The sequence below is a fragment of the Neolamprologus multifasciatus genome, chromosome 15 (assembly GCF_963576455.1).
Source record: "Neolamprologus multifasciatus chromosome 15, fNeoMul1.2, whole genome shotgun sequence".
NCBI lineage: Eukaryota > Metazoa > Chordata > Actinopteri > Cichliformes > Cichlidae > Neolamprologus > Neolamprologus multifasciatus.
The window spans coordinates 31,004,119-31,024,083 of NC_140453.1; the positions used below are offsets into that span (position 1 = coordinate 31,004,119).

Below are 19,965 nucleotides of genomic sequence, written 5' to 3' on the forward strand. Positions count from 1 at the left end.
GCTTTCAATGAAAATAGAAACAACTGTAAAATCTAACAGACCAGTGCAAACCTGAGAATAGCAATGTCATGTTGATTAAGACTTTTTACGGCTTCAGGTAGCAAAGCGAGGTCATAAAAACCCCGAAAACATCTTGACAAACATGCGCTGTACGGCCTTAGAGCATTGTTTATCATGTGTTATTAGGCATATATGGCAGAGCTTATTTGCAGACTGATGTTTGCTCTTATCAGCACCCGTCGGAATCTTTCAGCATAATCAGTTGTCACAAGTGATATGAGTGGAATCTAGATACAGTCCTCCTGTTGTAGGAGGAGGTAGAGTAGGTCTTCTACTAAGTTATAAGTTGCTCGTTGATGCATCTATTGGAGTATGAATGTGTGTGAATGTTAGATAAAAAGCACTTGTTGACTGAGTTGAGTAAACCATAGATAAAAGTGCTTGTATGAATCGGTGTGAATGGGTAATGAGGGAAGTTATATAAAGCACTTTGATTACTCAGAGTAGAATAGCTCTATAAAAGAACCAGTCCATTTATTCAAGAGGCATCTTCTAAAGATAATTAGATTATATTAAAAGAATATATAAACTTTTTTTTAAACTTTCCATATACCGGGTTAAAATACGTAATGCATGTTAACAGCACAGTTGTACCACTAATCCACCTTGCAGTAGCGGAGCCACGCACTTATATTGACACAGGGGAAGTTTTGGGTTTCCTAAACTGATGTTTCATAATAAGAAACAACTGCTGAAGTCGAGCTTTACTACCATTACATGTATGAAATGCTGAATGACACTTGGCTCCTTTGCTGCTGACACACTGCAGCTTTAAAAATGACTTGTAATTCTACCGTTTACTCTGTTAGCTTGTAGCATGTAATCAGAGTACCTACCGAATATACCAGACGCTGGCAGTCCAGCCCGGTGACTTGGCAGACTGTGACTACTGTTTGGGTTATTTTCCTCACTCGTTTCTCATATGAGGATAGGAAAGTGTAAAAAAGCTGTCTTGGTGTTACGACCGTGTTGAAAAAGTTAATACCTAATTGAACATGTGTACTAGTACACACCTCTGTAAAGTGAAAAGCACAGTTTCAAACAATTTTCCTGTTAATCCAAGATCATGCGGTCAGACTTGAACCTTAGCATACTTTTGATCTTGAGGATTAAAGTTTTTCCCAGGCTTTTCCCTCTAGTATTTTCTTCCCATAGGAAAGGAAACCAAGCTGTCTTTTTTCTTTTCTTTTTTGTTTTTCACCGTCTGGAGTCATCCGTTGAAGTCCGTTTTCACCTGACACAGATGACGATGGCACATCAGTTCAGCAGCTCTCTTCACAGTTTTGTGTTTGTTTTGTTATATTTGTTTCTGCTGTAAGGTGATCTCACCTTTAACTACCTTTAAACTAAGCCAGTTTTCCTAGTTTGTCTTGAGACCAGTTTTTCAAGCTCCTCGGCTGGACGTTTCTTCGAATAACATGGGGAAGTTGTAACAGTTCCTCTGTGAGTTTAAGGTCTGTGACTTAGGTAATTCCTAACAGAATTCATGATGTTGAGATAAACAAATACCATCTTTTGCAGGATGTTTTTTCATGTATTTTTTTTAAAAACAACTTAAGCTGTGTGTTTCTGGTTGATGTCTTGCAGATGAATGAATTTGACATGGCTCCCTGGTGTGATTGCTGCGATTATAACCATAACTAATGTTTGGATTTCTTCAGATTCCTTACACAGCTATCATTATTAATTCTGTTGTTCATACACGGGGAGACTCCTGACCTTTCTTTAATCGCTCAAAATTGAATATGAGCAGGGCAGGTATGAGATAGAAGAGTTACTGTTAACATTTTGCAACTAGTGATCAGAGTTGGTGTTACTGTGTAGTGGTTAAACTGATGTCTTTATACGTGCCGATGAACACACTGAAATCATTTCAAGATTTGTATTGAATAAATGAAGCATTTAACCACTCAAATCCTTCTTATTTTCGATAAGCTTCAGCACTTCAGACAAATTGGATTCCCGTTCTTAATTGCATGTCGGCACACGTTTGAGAGTCTGAGTTTCTTTTTAAAGGTTGGGTTTAAAGATTTGAAGATTGGAATGCTCAACACAGCCTCAGCCTTGCAGTTCTTTCTTATGTTCTGTGTGTGCAAGTTTAGGATTCATGTGGTTTGTGGTTGTGCGTTATAATCGTTATGCCATTGTGATGCTCCCCCGGATTGACAAAATATATCGGACAACTTTATCTATCGTTTTATGTTATACTCTATCGTTTATTTCGTGCTGCAGGAAATGCACTGTTTACTGCAATTGTTTTTCGTTGCTTTAGGTGACAGTTTGCAACAGTCACCGTGGCATCCCAGAGAGACCAGCCAAAACAAGTTGAGGCGCTTGTTCCTAAATTTGGCTCTACCTCTGTAACAAAGTCTGACACCGACTTTGTCAGATGTAAAAAAATAAATAGTACTTCCCATGTGATGATTACATAGATTATTCACTGAATTTACAGAAAAAGGGTTTAGATTGTGAAATATATTGTTATTGGGATAAAAACAAACAAACTGATTAACTATAAACAACAAGTCAACACTTTACATCATATCTGTGTATGTACCTAAACCCAAGGGATGCAGTAGATGCTCTATGTGCATGAATGGAAAATACATTTTAGGTAAAACAAGCAAGTTAAAATTGTATTCAGTTATTTGTTAAACTTATGTTATGTGGTGGAGAACTTTGAAGGCTGTCTCAGGAACTCCTTTTAGTCTACACAGGAGAGGAAGGGCAGGTAGTTAAAAGATTTTATTTATTTATTTTTTAAAGTGAACCCAGAAGCTACAGTGATAAACAACATGACTGGCTCATGATGGGAAACATAGTTTGGCTTTAATACCCAATGAGTAGGAGGGGAAGTGATAAAGAAAGCGCATTGAGTTCAGAGTCTGATGGCAACAAAACACTTTTTCCTCCAAATGCTTCCATGAATTATAGACTTATGTCATTAGGTCATGGCTCATTGTTCACTTTTTCCTTTTTGTCTTGTGTGTTGTAGAACAGGACAGAAAGGGAAAGGAGTATATGTCTACTCTCTTTATTTATTTGTCTCTTTGCTAAGATAGAAATCTACAAAGTGCCCGAGCATTATGTGCAAGACGTATTTTTAATTAAATCCCACATGCTAAGTGAATCTTTGACCGCTAATCATTTGTTATTGGTAAAAAAAAAGAATTGAGAACAAGAACGGTTCTCTGGACGCTTCTTGTATGCCGTGTAAATTTTATGTAAGTGGATGTACTTGCATCAAAGATTTTGATGACATATTTTAGTGTTTTCTAACAATTTTTGTAGTTGATACAGTAACTAAAAAATATTTCACAGAATAAAATGGAGAAGCATTGGTAGCCCGCTTTGGTAGAATTTGTTTCCATGCTGGCCGTATGTAATGTTCCACTTGCTGACTTTAATGATTGTTTGCATATTAAAGCCATAAACTCGGCAATCAAATACATGCCTACAATATTGTGGTTATATAAGGCACTGGGCTGTGTAAAAGCTGTACAGGATCATAGATGCTTTAGGACTCAAATAGGTGTTCATGATTGAGCCTCTGAGGTTTTATAAATTTATATTAAGTGGATTTTTTTCAGCTTACAGAGTCTTTGCAGGAACTCGGATGATTGCAATGTTTTCTCTTGTTTGGGGAAAAAAAGATCAACAGCTGCTTCATGTTTTATTTTTTTCCCCAAGCAAACATTGCTTATTAATACAATGGCAGATTGATTAGTCTAAGGCCACATTGTTGTCTCTTATTTGATTAGATAAGAGACAACAATGTGGCCTTAGGCTGGGCTCAAGCGATCTATAAATATCTGTGAAGTCATGTTGGCTCCTGGAGGCCTCACACAAGGTCCTCAGTGTTCCAGTGAGAATACTAGTTTCTCCTGTCACTCTCGTATTCAAAGCAGGAGGCATACCTTATCTGCTGAGCAATTAGCTGGTGTAATTCTAAACTTTCTTATCATCTTGGCACCTGAAGTACTGAGATTCTGAAGTCCCTGGGAAGATGTAAAACTGGAACCTGTTTCATCCTCAACATTCAGTTTGGAGGCCACAACATGCTTGTATATTCTCAGTAATGAATAAATAAAACCAAATGAACAGTTTGTCACACAGTAAATCTTTTAATAATTTCAGGTGTAAAATAGGTCAAAAACGTTTGTTAAGATAGGTACAACATCATAATGAATAACTTTTGAAACCCAACAGATCCATCTTATATGAACGGACTTCTTATTCCACAGTGGTGCCAGTTTAGGTTTTGGACTAAACTCCCATTTAACCCATTTTATTTATTTATTTAATTCTTTAGTTACTTAACTTTAAAAAAAGAAGATGAATTGAAGTGTTGTTGGAAAAGGTGGCAACAGGACCAAATCAAATGATCAACTTCAATCAAATTCTGAAGCAATCTTTCTGTATCTTGATGAAGCGACAATTAAGGAGAAGCTCTGAACAGTTTTGGCTATTTGGTAATATTGGTTTGTAAATGTGTATCCTCAGTTAACCTTCAACCTACCTAAGACTCAGAATATTTGGAAATCAATTGGAATGTGGATTGTTTGATGTAATTTTAATGTTTTTTTCTATGGATTTTTCCATCCAGGGTTCCAGGTTAGTGTGGTTAGAGAGCAAGCTAACTGTGGGGAAGAGGACCGCCTGGGGCATTTTGTCCCTGGCTCTCAAGGTAGGTGCACCATAAACCTACTCACTCAGTTATGTTGCTGAAATCTGCCGAGGCATGCTTTAATATGAATCATTTGAACATTCACGTTAAGCAGTAATTTAGTTATGTTCAACTTTTTGCGGTTTTCAATATCTAATTTATCCACATATCCAAAAAAAATCTTCATTTTAATTACCAGACAAGCAAAGTGTTAATAATTTCGCCTAGGGATCAATAAAGTATTCTGATTCTGATTAATCCCCAATGGGTCAATTGCACAGCAAATATGACGATCAGCTGCTGTTTTACTTCATGAATTAAGTAAAAGGAAGGCAACAACGAATACTATATTTTTCTCTGTTACTACTATACTAATACTATACTATATATAGTATACTAATACTATATTTTTTTCTCTGTTATGAGGCAAAATGTTCTATTGTTACGGCATTTTAGCAAACTTTTAACCATACCCAATTTTCTTATTATGTTGCAATATTTCCATACACCTTATTTATTTACTTTGTAACCATTCCTAACCTGGCAGATGGGGAAAAAAAATTTGACTCTACTTTTTCTTAGTTTCAGTTAAGTTGTCACATAGTAGTATTTGAATCATAAATGGGGTCATAAGTCTGGTAAGGTTTCAACTGCTGTTGTCTGTTTGGAGCCTGTAATTAGAGGTCACCACCCTCTGTTATCTGGACAGACTACGTAACAGTCTTGGTTTCAGTAACCACATAAACTTGATACTCTGTAATCCTTTTTAGCTGCAATTTATATTTGGATGTTATGTCATTGAGGTCATTTTTAACATAGTACTCTATTTTAAAACGTGTCATTTATTTGTCATTCTTCTGTTTGGGGTACAAAACAGTACCTGATTATATGTACTCATTGATCTAAGGCTTTTGATTCTCTTTATCGTGACTGTCTTATGAGGCATCTTTTTTTGGTTTTGGTGGCAAATTGTCTCAGCTGTGGTATACAAGCTGTGGGGTCTGATGGCTTACAGTCCAGCCTCATTAGTGTCAACAGAGGTGTGCCACAGGGTTCTATTGTAGTACCACTTTAATACAGAATAGTTAATGACTCAGGTGTAACCTTTAACAGTCCAAAGCATATGACACCACTCTCTGTTACCAGAGTTTTATGTACAAAAATCTTTGATTAATCTTAAATTGTTGTCAAGCTAAATGCATGTAGTTTTATGGAAAGATTGCCAAGCATGCTTTCTGCCTATAAATCCTCCTTGATGCTAACTATTGTCACATTAATTTCTTTTTTCCATTTATTTCAAACTTTGTCTTGGCAAATTTTCTGAGTGTCTCATGAGTATTTTTTCCCCCACTGTATATCATCTTCACCTACACCAGATCCCAAGACTGTTTGGTCCTTGAAAATAAGGATGTTAATACTGAAATGGTTTGTAATTATTAAGCTGTATGTGGGAGAATCTGTACAAGCTTTTAAAATAAGATGAAATGATTCCTGTTAATAAATTTAAATCCATTTGGTCCATGGTAATCACTGGAACTAATTACCTGAGCTTATGTTTCTATGGTTCTGTAATGCAATCGGGGTTGTGCTTGTGCCTTCCCAATGCATTTCTGGACAGTTATGTGGCTGCTTGTGTCCATGATGTACTTGGGTTGGCATTTCCAGTTATAGCAGAAATTTAGGAGGGAATGTTCTTGTTGTTATGCAGCCACCGCTGAGCGCTGGCTAGGGGGGCTGCCATTGAAAAATACAAGGAAGGGCTTGGTCCTAAGCAAAATATCCCGCAGTATGCCAGAGAAAAAGTCCACCCGGGTGCAGCAGGCAGATAAGATCTGAGTGTGCGAGGCAGTGATACAGGATAATTGGGTTATACAGGGCGTTGGATGCAGTAGAAGGGTGGCCCTGTTGGCACTCTGTCCTGACATATCATACCAGAACTCTCCAGTGATAATTGCTGTCAGAGAGGGTATCCTAACTATTTGCCTGATTTAATACCTCGTTGGAGTTGCTTATCTTTGTGTGTACTGATGCATTTTGCTATTTAATATTCAGGCTTATAACCTGAGTCTAACTTCAGTTAACTTTGACTCCTGTCTATACTGACCTGTATAAGGCTAGCACAGTGGAAGGTAAAGGTCGAGCAGTCCTTGGTTTGGGTGTAATTACACAGAACTATTGTGTATAAGTAGGTACAGATGGACAGAGGCTTGTTTTTCTTGACTTTCAGTTACTCCACACCCCACCAGTGGTGCCCGATGTAATCAGAGAAGCTGGATTCTCCGATTTCTTTTTTAGTTTCTCTTGTCTTTTGTGGAATGTAGAAATGGTCAAATGCGGCACTGTTTTAATGTCTGGGCCTTACTTCTTGAAACATTACTTTGCATCTTTGTGTGCCATGTTTCCCCATTTAGCCCCTCTGGAGTGAACCTGATCAACTGTCTGTAATATTACTTAGTGAGGGTTTGCTGGGTTTTTTAAGTAAAAAGTGAAACTGCCTATACTCAACTTGTGTTTACAAGCACCTTAGAAGTCATTTGACAAAGATTGTTCAGTGGATAATACAGCAAAATTCACATGCACGTCCAAACACAAAACACAATTTTCCTTCTGTACGGGATGTGCAGTCCTCTTGGGAATTGAGAGAGGAATGGAGCAACAAGTTTGATATGGAGTAATGCACGAGTTTGATGAGTCATTCAGACTGTGTGGGTGTGGTGACAGTCTTAAGAGATAGTCTCAGGTGTACTAAGGTTGAGCAGCTTTTTGGGAAGTGCTGTTCATTGTTGCTGGGCCATGTTTTGTGTGCTACAGTCTACATGTGAATTTGTAATTTGCTTAAATCTCTTTAACAAAGTGTAAATGCTGCACGACTGTATGTGGACAGAGATAGGAAAAACAAAGCGGTTCACTTATGTTCTTAACTTTATGTCCATAATGTTTTAATTTATATTTTATTCCAATTTTATCCTTACCAAGTGAAATTAGTTAATGAGAACTATTCTAAACTGACTGGCACATGCCTGCAGTTTACAATTGGCATACGGCGATGCTTTCATTTACATTTGTCTAAAGTGTATTCTGCCACAAAGTGATTCATAATAAGAGAGAGACACAGAAATAAAGACAGTATTGTTTGAAGCAGCAGCCAGAAAAGGCAGGTGGGGGGTGAGGATTTGTCACTTCAAACTTTATTGGAGGAAAAATCCACAAGTGAGATTTCTTTCAAGAAATGTAAAAATAAAATATATAGCATGCTTGCAGGGTTAGCGAGTATAACATGTGTATGATATGCTAGCTAAAACGATATATTCTATAGATTATAGGGGTGGGGGAAAAAATCGATACTGTGTAGTATGGTGATATTTTGTTTGCTAATAATGTATCGATACAGGGACAGCAGAAATCGATATTTTGTTACAAAAAAGGTTTTTGTGCTCTGACTTCAGAGCATGTTGATCCTTTTTCTGAGCAAGAATCCTGACATTCCTTCACTGTCCAAATGTGTTTAACTGTTTTATGGCAGCAATAAACATGACAGTTTACTTATTTTAATTTAAGACATGTTTTATTTTAATTAAGTTTAAAACTTTTTTATTTAATGTAAAATTATATTTTGTTTTAATTTACTTTCAAATTCTTCAGTTGCTGAAGGGGCTGCATAGTTTTCATAAACTGCATAGTTCAGAATAGCTATAATTGTACCAGATGGTTGATTCAGTTAAGTTGGACTAGACTGTAATACAAACCGTTCAGTTTATAAAACTGACTGAAATGAGAGAAAGACTGAGTGTGAGACTTTGATATTAGAGAAAATGAATATTGATAAAGTTTACCTTTATGTACAGAATCTGAATATCGCAAAATATTTTAAAATATTGCAATAATATCGTATCGTGCGTTAAGTATTGTGATAATATCGTATCGTGGGATGTATGGTGATTCCCACCTCTAATAGATTATATGTGTGACTATATGTGTTATAGATTAAAACCCTCCTGTAGTTGCCGTTACTTCCACTGGTCCAAACCTCTTTGGCTTAAAGTGCATACTTTGAGTGCTGGTAAATGTTTTTTTGATCTTGTGAATGATGCAGAAATTCAGCTTCCTTCCTAAGCAATATCTGACCTGCCACGTGGAGCTTAAATACAAAATCCCTGGTCACTTCAGTCAAGAAGATTGAGTTAAGACTATTGATTAAAAAGACAGAAACTTGCTTTCCAAAGTCGTAATTTGCTTTTGACATTAGCGTTTCTGTCACATTTGACATTCTTAAGCACTTTACAGGTCTTTGATTAATCAATCTTTAATTTAAACAAATACTCTGGTGTTATCTTGTGACTTGTTCCGACACTGACGCTGTGCTGTTGAGCTCTTGGTTTCAAAGCCTGCTGTGAAGCTTAAATGTTTCCCGCACTCTTCACCGTTGACACTTTGCCTGATCTGTTTGCAGTGACTAAGGAAGGGGCTTGGCAAACTGTTCTCAGCATGGAGAAGGAAGACCTCAAGATTGTCAACAAGGGGGAAGAGGAGGAGATGGTATGTGTCTTTTTCATTTCACATATACGCATCTTGAAAAAACGATTCCTTCCTAACGTGCCATACTGTGCTCCTGTTTTCTCTTTTTTCTTTGTTAAGGAGCTGCAGGGCTACCGTCTGTGTCGTTGGCGGCTGGCCCTGGTGGGCCTCGGGGTGCTGTGTACAGGGGGCTTCCTTCTCCTGGTGCTCTACTGGATGCCAGAATGGTGCGTCAAGTCCACCTGCACTCGTACCACAGCCCGTGATGCCGAAGTGGTGTTGCTGCGCTCTACGGTAGGTAGCAAGTAAAGCAGCAGTGAGTCATTATTATTCAAAAAAGAGAAAAAATATTTACTTAGAAAATAAGTTTTTCTATTTTTTTCTCTCTTTCTTTGTATTAAATGGGTTTTTAATATTTGGTTGGAAAAAATCTAATCAAGAAATTGTGAAAGGAAGTGGTGGATTTTAGAGATTAAACATTTTATCAACAAACTAATCAAAACATATTAAAAAAATCTTATTTTTTTATTTATTATTTGGTCTTGCCAATTTATGAAAAAATGGTAAAGATGTAATTAGAAGTAACTATTTTGAAGACTAGTAAATAATATAATGATAATAATTAACATTTATTTTTAAAATGTGCAAACACAGTTGTGGGCTTTTTCTTTGTTGTTTTTTTTGTGTTGATTTCTGTCTGTCTACTTTATTATTATTATTATTATTATTATTATTATAATAAAAGATTTCACATCTGTATTTTTCCATTATATTAATGGAAATATAGTTATGAGCTCTCACCCCACTTCCCAGTGACTAAAAATGGAGACTGACATATAGAATAATGTTGTTCCTCCTCATAAATATTGCACTTAATATGGGGAAATTTGTTGTTACTTAATGAAGCTTCTCAGAAATTCACTAGATTAACTTTGTTTGGGTGGTTTAGGATGAGTTCCGGCGCTGGTTCCTGGCCAGGGTGCGAGTGATGCTTGCCCCAGGGAGAAACCCCTTCTACAGCCTGGAGACCCAGACCACCTCCCCCTCCTCCCCTTCCTCTCCTTCCTCCCTCTCCTGCCCCTTCTCCTCCTCTGCTTCCCCACCTCAGGCCAACGGACACACCGCTCACCCCTCCGGTGGCAGCCCTGCTCAGGAGCTCATCAGGAAATTTGCAGACTACCAGCCCACGCAGGTAGGCACAACACTTGTCTCAACATAAATCTGAAGTATAAACTGGAAGCACATAAATGAATGTGACCGTCGTTTTCAAGTTCATAGAAGGGTTGCTTTATGGACAACAATACAAATATGATTACTTTTGCCAAATAAATCTGTCTCTTATTTTGGTCTCTTTGCTCTTTTTTCCCCTCAGATTCGCTACTTTACCTTTCATAGCACAAAGTATTATTGGAGCGACGAGAAGCAGAACTTTGAGGTTTTAAAGTAAGCATTCTTTTATAACTATATAACTTTTTATTTTCACTGCAGAATCCTCTTAAGTAAACTCTTCAAAGGTTGCACACAGCAGTAATGACAACTAAATATATGTCTCTTGCTCTGTATGTTGACTAACAAAAAAAACTCGAGGGGGAGAAGATTTTCATTTTATAGCAACTTGCATACTTGTTTTGCTTTTGCTGTTGCGGTTATGTGGAATTAAAGTATCTCCTCCAATGATCCTATTACAGTGGCCTGGAGGATCTGCAGGTCAGCTGCTCCACCCTCCACTCGGAGCACAGCACAGGCCTGACTAGGAACCAGCAGGAGTACAGGTAACATTCAATCAAAAGTCACTCAAGTTTGTACGGCACTGTAGGTGCAAGGAGTTGTTGTTGGGGTTAAAAACGATAAGCCCTGATATTGCAACTGGAGTTACTGAACAGTGGAGGAGGAATATCCACAGGCTTTGGTATTTACACACAAACTAAATACAATTTTTCTTCCTGTCTTTTAGGAGACTGTTCTTCGGAGTGAATGAAATTGCAGTGAAAGTGCCTTCTGTTTTCAAGCTGCTTATCAAAGAGGTAAGTTTGAGTTTCTGTATGCAGCATGAATTTGTGTGAGAGGCATCTCTTCATCTTGTGGGTTTATTGACACCTCGCACCAAATATTAGTGAATTAGTTTATTGTGTGGCACACGTATGATAATTTGAGAACAGAAATCCTTTTCTTCTGTCAGAACAGAGTCGTGCTTATGTACTGCTGTCTTGCTACTTTTTCATGTTAATGCGATTAGCTGAAGTAATAATTTCAGTGTATGATGAATGAAAAGGTGTTTTTTTTTTTTTTAATCTAAAGAAATTGTACTGGTTCAACATTTTCAAATATTTCTGTTTTCTTGTGATTTCTGGATCTCTCTCTGGTTTTCTCTCTTTGTGTTGTTTTTTTTTTATTTGACCTCTTTGCTTGCCATACCGATTCCTCTCTAAATCCTTCTGCAGGTCCTCAACCCTTTCTACATCTTCCAACTCTTCAGTGTGATCCTGTGGAGTGCCGATGAGTATTACTACTATGCTGCGGCCATTGTTTTAATGTCGGTCATATCCATAGCTACCTCTTTGTACACCATCAAAAAGGTGAGCTCTGCAACATCAGGAGATTGAATTGAACTCGTGTTTCTGTCAGGAGCAATTTAAAGTCAGTGGATTGAAAATTAGTTCACTTTGTTTTTCTGTAATACTTAGATTTTGTTTAATGAAGCTAAATTTTAGCACAGAGATCTACTTATTTATTAATTAATCAGCAAATGTGTGAAAGAAGAAACCGGTTGATTCTTTTTTTCTAATATAAACACTTGTTTTGAAAATCTTCAGCATCTTTGGAATAACTTAAACTATTCAAGTATTTATGTCATATCAGCCACTGATAACGTTTCCTTAGATTTACTTATTGTACCATTATGTCAAAACATAATGATCACGGCTTACTTAGCTTTTGCTTTTCCCCACCTCATTAGCAATGGGGCCTCAGCCCGGTTTGTCCAACGGTGTTTTTGCCTGATGGCGTTCCCACGATTGTTTTTGTTTTCAGTCTCAGATAAACGTCTTCAAAGGGTGACTCATTTATGGAACATTACATTAAGTACCACAGAATCAGATGACTGCCCATTGAAGACCTTTTCCCTTCTTATTTCCTTCTACCATTATGATTTATACCAGTGACTAAACTGAGTATCTAATCTAGCGTTTTCAGGCCAACGCATGCACGTGGTTTACTGGCTCATGGTTGACTAACTCAAATGAAAACATCCTTGCAATTCATAGATGTTCATAGGAATTAAAAGGTTTTTTAATCATTGTTATCTTTCTTCTTTCTCCAGCAATACGTCATGCTTCATGACATGGTGGCAGCTCACAGTATTGTTCGTGTGTCCGTATGCCGAGCCAATAACGGTTTGTAAAACTTTTTCTTTGATTTTGTCTTTTGTTTGAGATTCAAAAATTGTTTTCATAGGAAAAATGCAGCAGGCGTTTCTATATTCACCTAGTTTCAAAAAGTGATTTCCAATCCAAATCTGACAACAGGGATTTTTCTGCATTTATGCCGAGCCAGCACTGGCTGCCCTCTAGATGTCCTCTGCTGTGAAACACTGCAACGTTAGAGTCTATATGACAGTAAGGATGGACAGTTTGGTCTGTTATTCTGCACAAAAGGTTCTGTTTGTGTTTGCAGAAGTGATGACAATACCATCACCTTAGCATCTCAAAATGCAGGTCATTAGTTGTCTAAAGGAGGGCGGTTGAACTTGGGTTTAGAGTTGTCAGACAGCTGTGGGGGCACATAAACTGCAAGGTACTGCTTATGATGCCTCAGCTTTTTCCACTGCTGCGTAGAGAGGCATTATTAATGAGAGAAGTGCTGAACAAGACTATGAGGCTCTTAAACACAAAATACCTCTGTGGCGGTGCTGCTGCCAGTGCTGCTGCAGGGGAGGCGGACACACCTGCACGGCGTCTGCAACTCTGTGCTGACTGTTGTTGTTGTCGTTGCTGTTGTTGTGTGTGTCTGTAAAGGACGACAACAATATGTTGAAAAGAATGAGCGAGTTGTCGGGTCTGCCTCGGGTTTATTACAATCTCCTCATCCCTGTTGCCTTTCATGTCCACTGTCTACACTTGGAATACATTTGTCACGTCTCCTGTTTTAGGTATGATGTCTGTATCTGATTGCACACATTCACTCACTTTGTTTCTACCACATATTTCCTGGCAGATATCGAGGAAATTTTGTCTACTGATCTGGTGCCCGGTGACGTGATAGTCATCCCCAGCAATGGGACCATCATGCCATGTGACGCCGTGTTGGTCAGCGGCACCTGTATCGTCAATGAAAGCATGCTTACAGGTAGAGAAGCGCATGTAAAGACTTGTTTCTTCAAGTTTTATTTCTTTGCAAGTTCCAAACAGTCTGGTTTTCCTCTTATGTATTTCTGGCAGTGCTAATGTCTTTAATCCTCATTAGGTGAGAGCGTTCCAGTGACAAAGACCAACCTCCCAAACCCAGTGGCAGGGGACAGGGGGGAGGAGGCTGGTAGTGCCTACAACACAGAGGAGCATAAGAGACACACACTCTTCTGTGGCACCAATGTCATCCAGACCCGTTTCTACACAGGCGAACTGGTCAAGGCTGTAGTGGTGCGCACAGGTTAGTTTGGGGGTCTGGATTCAAGTTCTTTAATGATTAATGTGATTATAATAATCCAGATCTTTTAAAACTGTTATACTGCTACAGTATAACAGTGAGACATGTATGGAGCAATTGTGGCTCAAGAGTTGGCAGTTTGTCTTGTAATTGGAAGGTTGCTGGTTCGAGCTCCGACGGTCTCGGTCGTTGTGTCCTTGGGCAAGATACTAACCCCATGTTTGCCTACTGGTGGTGGTCAAAGGGCCCGGTGGCGCCAGTGTCCGGCAGCCTCGCCTCTGTCAGTGCGCCCCAGGGTGGCTGTGGCTACAATGTAGCTGCCATCACCAGTGTGTGAATGTGTGTGTGAATGGGTGGATGACTGGATGTGTAAAGCGCTTTGGGGTCCTTAGTGACTAAGTAAAGCGCTATATAAATACAGGACATTTACCATATGTTTAAGTTGGTTGTTTAAGTTGATAAAATCCTTTATCAAGTTGGCTGGAATTAAATGGTTTGTCAATTTAGAACAACAAGCTTGCTGTTTGATCTATAAAAGTCCATTTGGCCAGAACATTTTGCCTCAGTTCAAATGACAGAAGGAAAGAAAGTAAGGGCCTGTCTCAATATGCGTACTTGCGTTCTCGTGTACTCGTGATACGTCATCAGTCGGAGATTCAAGTACTGTTCCAATTCAAAGTACGCATCAAGCCGAGAACGTGAAAAATTCCCGGATGTGTTCTCGCTCCGCCCGTTTTATCGCGCATGCATCGGTGGTGATTTGTGTGGACTTGGTACAGCTAAATATCCCAGAATGCATTTCGTCCAAAACTCAAACGCGGCAATGGCGGACAAGCGCGGCTAAAAACTTTTAAATATTCCTCTTTCTGGGTCACAAAATAAACTTTTATGTTATTTTCAAGCGAGAATGTAGCTGTGTAAACTTCAAATATCTGCTCGATTTATCAAGATATCATATTCCAAACGTAGATATCATTCCAAATGTGCTCCGACGTTTTCGGAGACGTCTGTGACCCGCCAGCTCCATAGCAGACAGCGAGGTCGAGGATCACTAGAGCCGGCGAGAACAGCGGACTCCCGGCACATCGTTTTCAACCCCCTCCCCCGCGGTCTTTTCGCTACTCAGGTTAAACAAACCCCAGCAGCTGTCTATTGTAGTGAGTGTCCACTAAAATAAAAATAAAAGCGTTCTAACATCTCACCTGCTTGTTTTATTAAGGTATGTGCACGTATGTACATGTACACTATTTTTATTAATAGAGATTTCACTACTGAGGTTAAACATGATATATAAGTTTGTTTGGTTTATTTCAGTGTTTTATTTGTTCCTGAGTAAACCGGTTTGGCTGTGATTAAAGTTAAGCTTCATAACATATTACTCACAGTTAAATTAAGAGGGGACGGCAGTAAAATCTCCAGACCTGTGACATCATCAAGCGTGCTGGTGTTCCAGTTGTACAAATCGCGAGTCCGTGCTCGCGTTCTCGGCAAGTCTGGACTCGCCGAGAACGCGAACACGGACTCGGGTACTTGAGCATTGAGAAAGGGCCTAAGACTTAAAAATGACCAAAAATTCCTTTTCTTCACTCAGGTTTCAGCACAGCTAAAGGCCAGCTGGTGCGCTCCATCCTTTATCCGAAACCCACCGACTTCAAGCTGTACCGCGATGCCTACCTCTTCCTGATGTGTCTGGTGGCTGTGGCTGGAATCGGCTTTGTTTACTCCATTGTACTCAGTATCATGAACGAGGTAATGCAGAAAGTTAAAGGGGAATGATCGGTCTCCTCTTTCAGTTTTTCTTTTTCTCCAAAAAATCTTGTAAGATGATTAAGTTTTCAGATGGTTTCCCTTTTTAATGCAATACAATTTGATAGGGTTAGTTGAAATGCCTGAGGCAGCTGTTCTAAGAGTGAGTCATCCTCTGTAACCAGTAGAAACAAATATTTTGTTCTCCAGAAAACTGACAGCCTTCTCATGCATTTGTGTATCTCTTAGCACTGAAGAACATGGGCTCTTTGTGAGTTGTCGAGAATCAGGGTTATCAAACATGCAAACGTCTGCAGTTTTTTGTTTGTTTGTTAGGTGCCCGCTAAGACCATCATCATTGAGTCCCTGGACATCGTCACCATAACAGTACCACCGGCGCTGCCAGCCGCTATGACAGCCGGCATTGTGTATGCACAGCGACGCCTAAAACGTATTGGTATTTTCTGCATCAGCCCACAGAGAATTAATATCTGCGGCCAGATCAATCTGGTGTGCTTTGACAAAGTGAGTCTCTTATTTATTCAGATTATCAGTTGTAAAAGTCACTTTGTAGAATTTTAGTGCCATGTCATATGTAGAAGCAACTGGTAGCAAAGATCACCCCGAGTTGATTCATTATCTTTTATCTTTAAAGACTGGAACTCTGACAGAAGATGGGTTAGACCTGTGGGGAGTCCAGAGGGTTGAGAATGGCAGGTAAGATGCTCTGTGCCCTAAATTAGTAAACGTTTACTGTAGTTTACTGCATGTTGTAGCCTAAAGAAACTACAAATCTGAAGGTGTCATTTATTTCAGCCACTGATAAACTGTTAAAAGAGCTTAGAATATACTGGAGTGTATCTGTGTAACATTTCATGTCCCTCTAAATCAGGGATGTCAGACTCATTTTACATTGTGGCCCACATGCTGCCCACTTTGATCTTAAATGGGTCAGAACAGTAAAACTCTGATAAATGTGTAAAATTCAGTAACTACAAAATATAAAGTTTTCATTTAAGTTTTCAAAGATTTCCAGTGGGCCGGAGTGGAGTCTTTGCTGGGCTGATTCTGGCTCCCAGACCTTATGTTTGACACAGTTGCTGTAAATGCACAGATTACACTGAGGATCTGGGGTGTTAACATTAAATTACATAGACATTTACTAGTCTTTTAATCAACTCGGATGTGTTGTTCCTGTCATGGTTGTTTCAAACAGCTCAGAAGAAATTTGGATACAAGCAGAAACCATGAAATCTGCTTGTCTCTGAGAGTGATGCCTAAAACTGATCATGTGTTGTAATAAACAGTGACTGGATGATATGTCTTTTTTCTAGTCAAGTTTATCGTTAGAAAACTGAATTGTAATAGCTCTGAATTTTAAAGGCCTAATCATTTATTTACCAGATAGATTAAAAGTTTTTATTTTGCAAATACTCATTTCTCATTTAATTTCTTGCACGATCTGATATCGTCGTGTTGGTGTTGTTCCCACATCATCATAATAAATGTTGTTCCAGGTTCAACAGTGCAAGTGACCAATCACATTGTTGTGACGTCATACTGTTGCGACTTCGGGAAAAAAACGCCATAAAAAGTAGGGGTGGGGGAAAAAATCGATACTGTGTAGTATGGTGATATTTTGTTTGCTAATAATGTATGGATACAGGGACAGCAGAAATCGATATTTTGTTACAAAAAAAGTTTTTGTGCTCTGACTTCAGAGCATGTTGATCCTTTTTCTGAGCAAGAATCCTGACATTCCTTCACTGTCCAAATGTGTTTAACTTGTTTTATGGCAGCAATAAACATGACAGTTTACTTATTTTAATTTAAGACATGTTTTATTTTAATTAAGTTTAAAACTTTTTTATTTAATGTAAAATTATATTTTGTTTTAATTTACTTTCAAATTCTTCAGTTGCTGAAGGGGCTGCATAGTTTTCATAAACTGCATAGTTCAGAATAGCTATAATTGTACCAGATGGTTGATTCAGTTAAGTTGGACTAGACTGTAATACAAACCGTTCAGTTTGTCAACAATAAAACTGAAATGAGAGAAAGACTGAGTGTGAGACTTTGATATTAGATAAAATGAATATTGATAAAGTTTACCTTTATGTACAGAATCTGAATATTGCAAAATATTTTTAAAAAATTGCAATAATATCGTATCGTGCGTTAAGTATCGTGATAATATCGTATCGTGGGATGTATGGTGATTCCCACCTCTAGTAAAAAGAAAAGTACTTAACTTGCGAGAAACCACCTCTGTCCTCCAATCCAGCGATTTGAATTCTTTGCATTTCAGGATACTGTTCTTTAATGAACGGTAAGCATTATACATATTGTTCTTGCAACATTGGAATTTCATAATTGAACGAATCGCTTGGCTCGCAGAAGTGTTACGTCCCAACAAGGTGATTGGTCACTTGCAATGTTGAACCTGGAACAACATTTATTATGATGATGTGGGAACAACACCAACACGACGATATCAGATCATCCCAATTTCTTATGACTCCCACAGTGTAGTTAAAGGACTATAATTTAATCTCTCTTCACCGCTCACTTCTTCTGCTTCTCCAGCTTCCACCTGTCAGAAGAAAATGCCTACAAGGAAAATCTTGTCAAGTCCCAGTTTGTGGCCTGCATGGCCACATGCCACTCACTTACCAAAATAGAAGGCCAGCTGTCTGGGGACCCGCTGGACCTCAAAATGTTTGAGGCTACAGGCTGGGTGAGTTCATCTGTATCTATCCATAGAGTTATGAGACTCATGAATCCATTTTGTGATGCAGTGTCCCCTTTATTCTCCCTTCTCTGTCCGTATTTACGCTGGATACAAGTTTGCTAAACTGGGCATTATCGCATTATTGCTTTATAACCTGACACAAAAACATCTGCATGATTCCAATCATGTTGATGGCTCGAGATTAGAAAGGTCTTCTTCTTTTCGTCCGGACCGATCCCCGGGCTCTCTGTCCTGGTCGTCGTGTCCTTGGGCAAGGCACTTCACCTACCGCCTACTGGTGTTGGCCAGAGGGGTCGATGGCACGATATGGCAGCCTCGCTTCTGTCAGTCTGCCCCAGGGCAGCTGTGGCTACAACCGTAGCTGCCTCCACCAGTGTGTGAATGCGAGAGTGAATGAATAGTGGCATTGTAAAGCGCTTTGGGTGCCTTGAAAAGCGCTATATAAATCCAACCCATTATTATTATTATTATTATAACCTGACACAAAAACATCTGCATGATTCCAATCATGTTGATGGCTCGAGATTAGAAAGGTCCTCTTCTTTTGTACTAATCTAGTGTACGAGTTTTAGATTATATACAAAAGCTGCGCTGTTCTGATTTTTAGTCTGTCTTTGGCATGTCTGGATAAGATTATTCAAAGTAAATGTTACCTTTGCCTAAAAGACATGTAAGCATTATTTCAATGTCTTAATGTTGCACATCTAAAAAGCTTCTTGGTCTGAAATGTAAACATTTACTTATATTTACCTGCCCAGATCCTGGAAGAAGCTACCGAGGAGGAAACGTCTCTTCATAATCGCATCATGCCCACTGTCGTTCGACCGCCTAAGCAGCTGTTGCCCCCGGAGCCCGCTGTAACACCAGAGCAGGACATGGTATGTACAGCAACCCGGTTGTTAGCAGGACACCACAGGCCTTCAGAGTCTAGAAAAAGTATAAAATTATATGAATATATCTGTCCAGCATCTAAACGTGCATTTTTTGTGTGTGTCCATGTTATTATAACATTAAAAAGAAGAGTGTATTTTTACTCTAAATGACTGGTTTATTTGTTGTTGTGTGTTTGTTTTGTTTTTATAGGAACTCTATGAGCTCTCGGTAAGTAGTAGTTGTATTTCTTTTCATGCCTGTCAAAGTTAACTGTTCATTTCATTTTTATTTATTTAAAAAAAGAGTAATTTAGTAATGTGAGTATTTGTGTTTTATTCATTTCTATAGTTCCTTTTTGTATAACTGGTATACTTTTGTTTGTCTTTACGTGTGCATATGCAGGCAGCCTATGAGATTGGTATCGTGCGCCAGTTCCCTTTTTCTTCAGCGCTCCAGAGAATGAGTGTAGTAGCTCGTCTCCTCGGGGAGAAACGTATGGATGCCTACATGAAAGGTGCACCAGAGGTTGTGACTAGTCTCTGCAGAAGAGAGACGGGTGAGGTGTCCGAAATGTAGAGATGCGCATGTTGTCTTACAATTTGTTTTATTTTTTTCTTTTATACATTTTTCTACAAATGTATCTTTGTCCTGGTATATCAGTGATTTTGTCCCAAAAGTGGATTCTGTTCATCTGGAAACTGTTTTCTGATGA

The 19,965-nt window shown here is 38.7% G+C and overlaps 1 protein-coding gene across 3 annotated transcripts in view; it reads left to right on the top strand.

The window, feature by feature from the left end:
- Positions 1–19,965, top strand: part of atp13a3 (ATPase 13A3) — a 37,764-nt gene that overhangs the window by 3,566 nt on the left and 14,233 nt on the right. For all 3 annotated transcript variants that reach the window (XM_085132217.1, XM_085132218.1, XM_085132219.1), the window contains exons 2-19: positions 4,667–4,747; positions 9,177–9,262; positions 9,362–9,535; positions 10,191–10,433; positions 10,614–10,684; positions 10,930–11,013; positions 11,196–11,265; positions 11,683–11,817; positions 12,561–12,633; positions 13,454–13,585; positions 13,703–13,885; positions 15,474–15,631; positions 15,965–16,153; positions 16,284–16,345; positions 18,215–18,365; positions 19,139–19,258; positions 19,464–19,481; positions 19,656–19,809. In XM_085132217.1, the coding sequence (XP_084988343.1) occupies positions 9,212–9,262; positions 9,362–9,535; positions 10,191–10,433; positions 10,614–10,684; positions 10,930–11,013; positions 11,196–11,265; positions 11,683–11,817; positions 12,561–12,633; positions 13,454–13,585; positions 13,703–13,885; positions 15,474–15,631; positions 15,965–16,153; positions 16,284–16,345; positions 18,215–18,365; positions 19,139–19,258; positions 19,464–19,481; positions 19,656–19,809 (2,068 nt within the window). In that variant the 5' untranslated portion in view covers positions 4,667–4,747; positions 9,177–9,211. The remainder of the gene's footprint in view (positions 1–4,666; positions 4,748–9,176; positions 9,263–9,361; positions 9,536–10,190; positions 10,434–10,613; positions 10,685–10,929; positions 11,014–11,195; positions 11,266–11,682; positions 11,818–12,560; positions 12,634–13,453; positions 13,586–13,702; positions 13,886–15,473; positions 15,632–15,964; positions 16,154–16,283; positions 16,346–18,214; positions 18,366–19,138; positions 19,259–19,463; positions 19,482–19,655; positions 19,810–19,965) is intronic.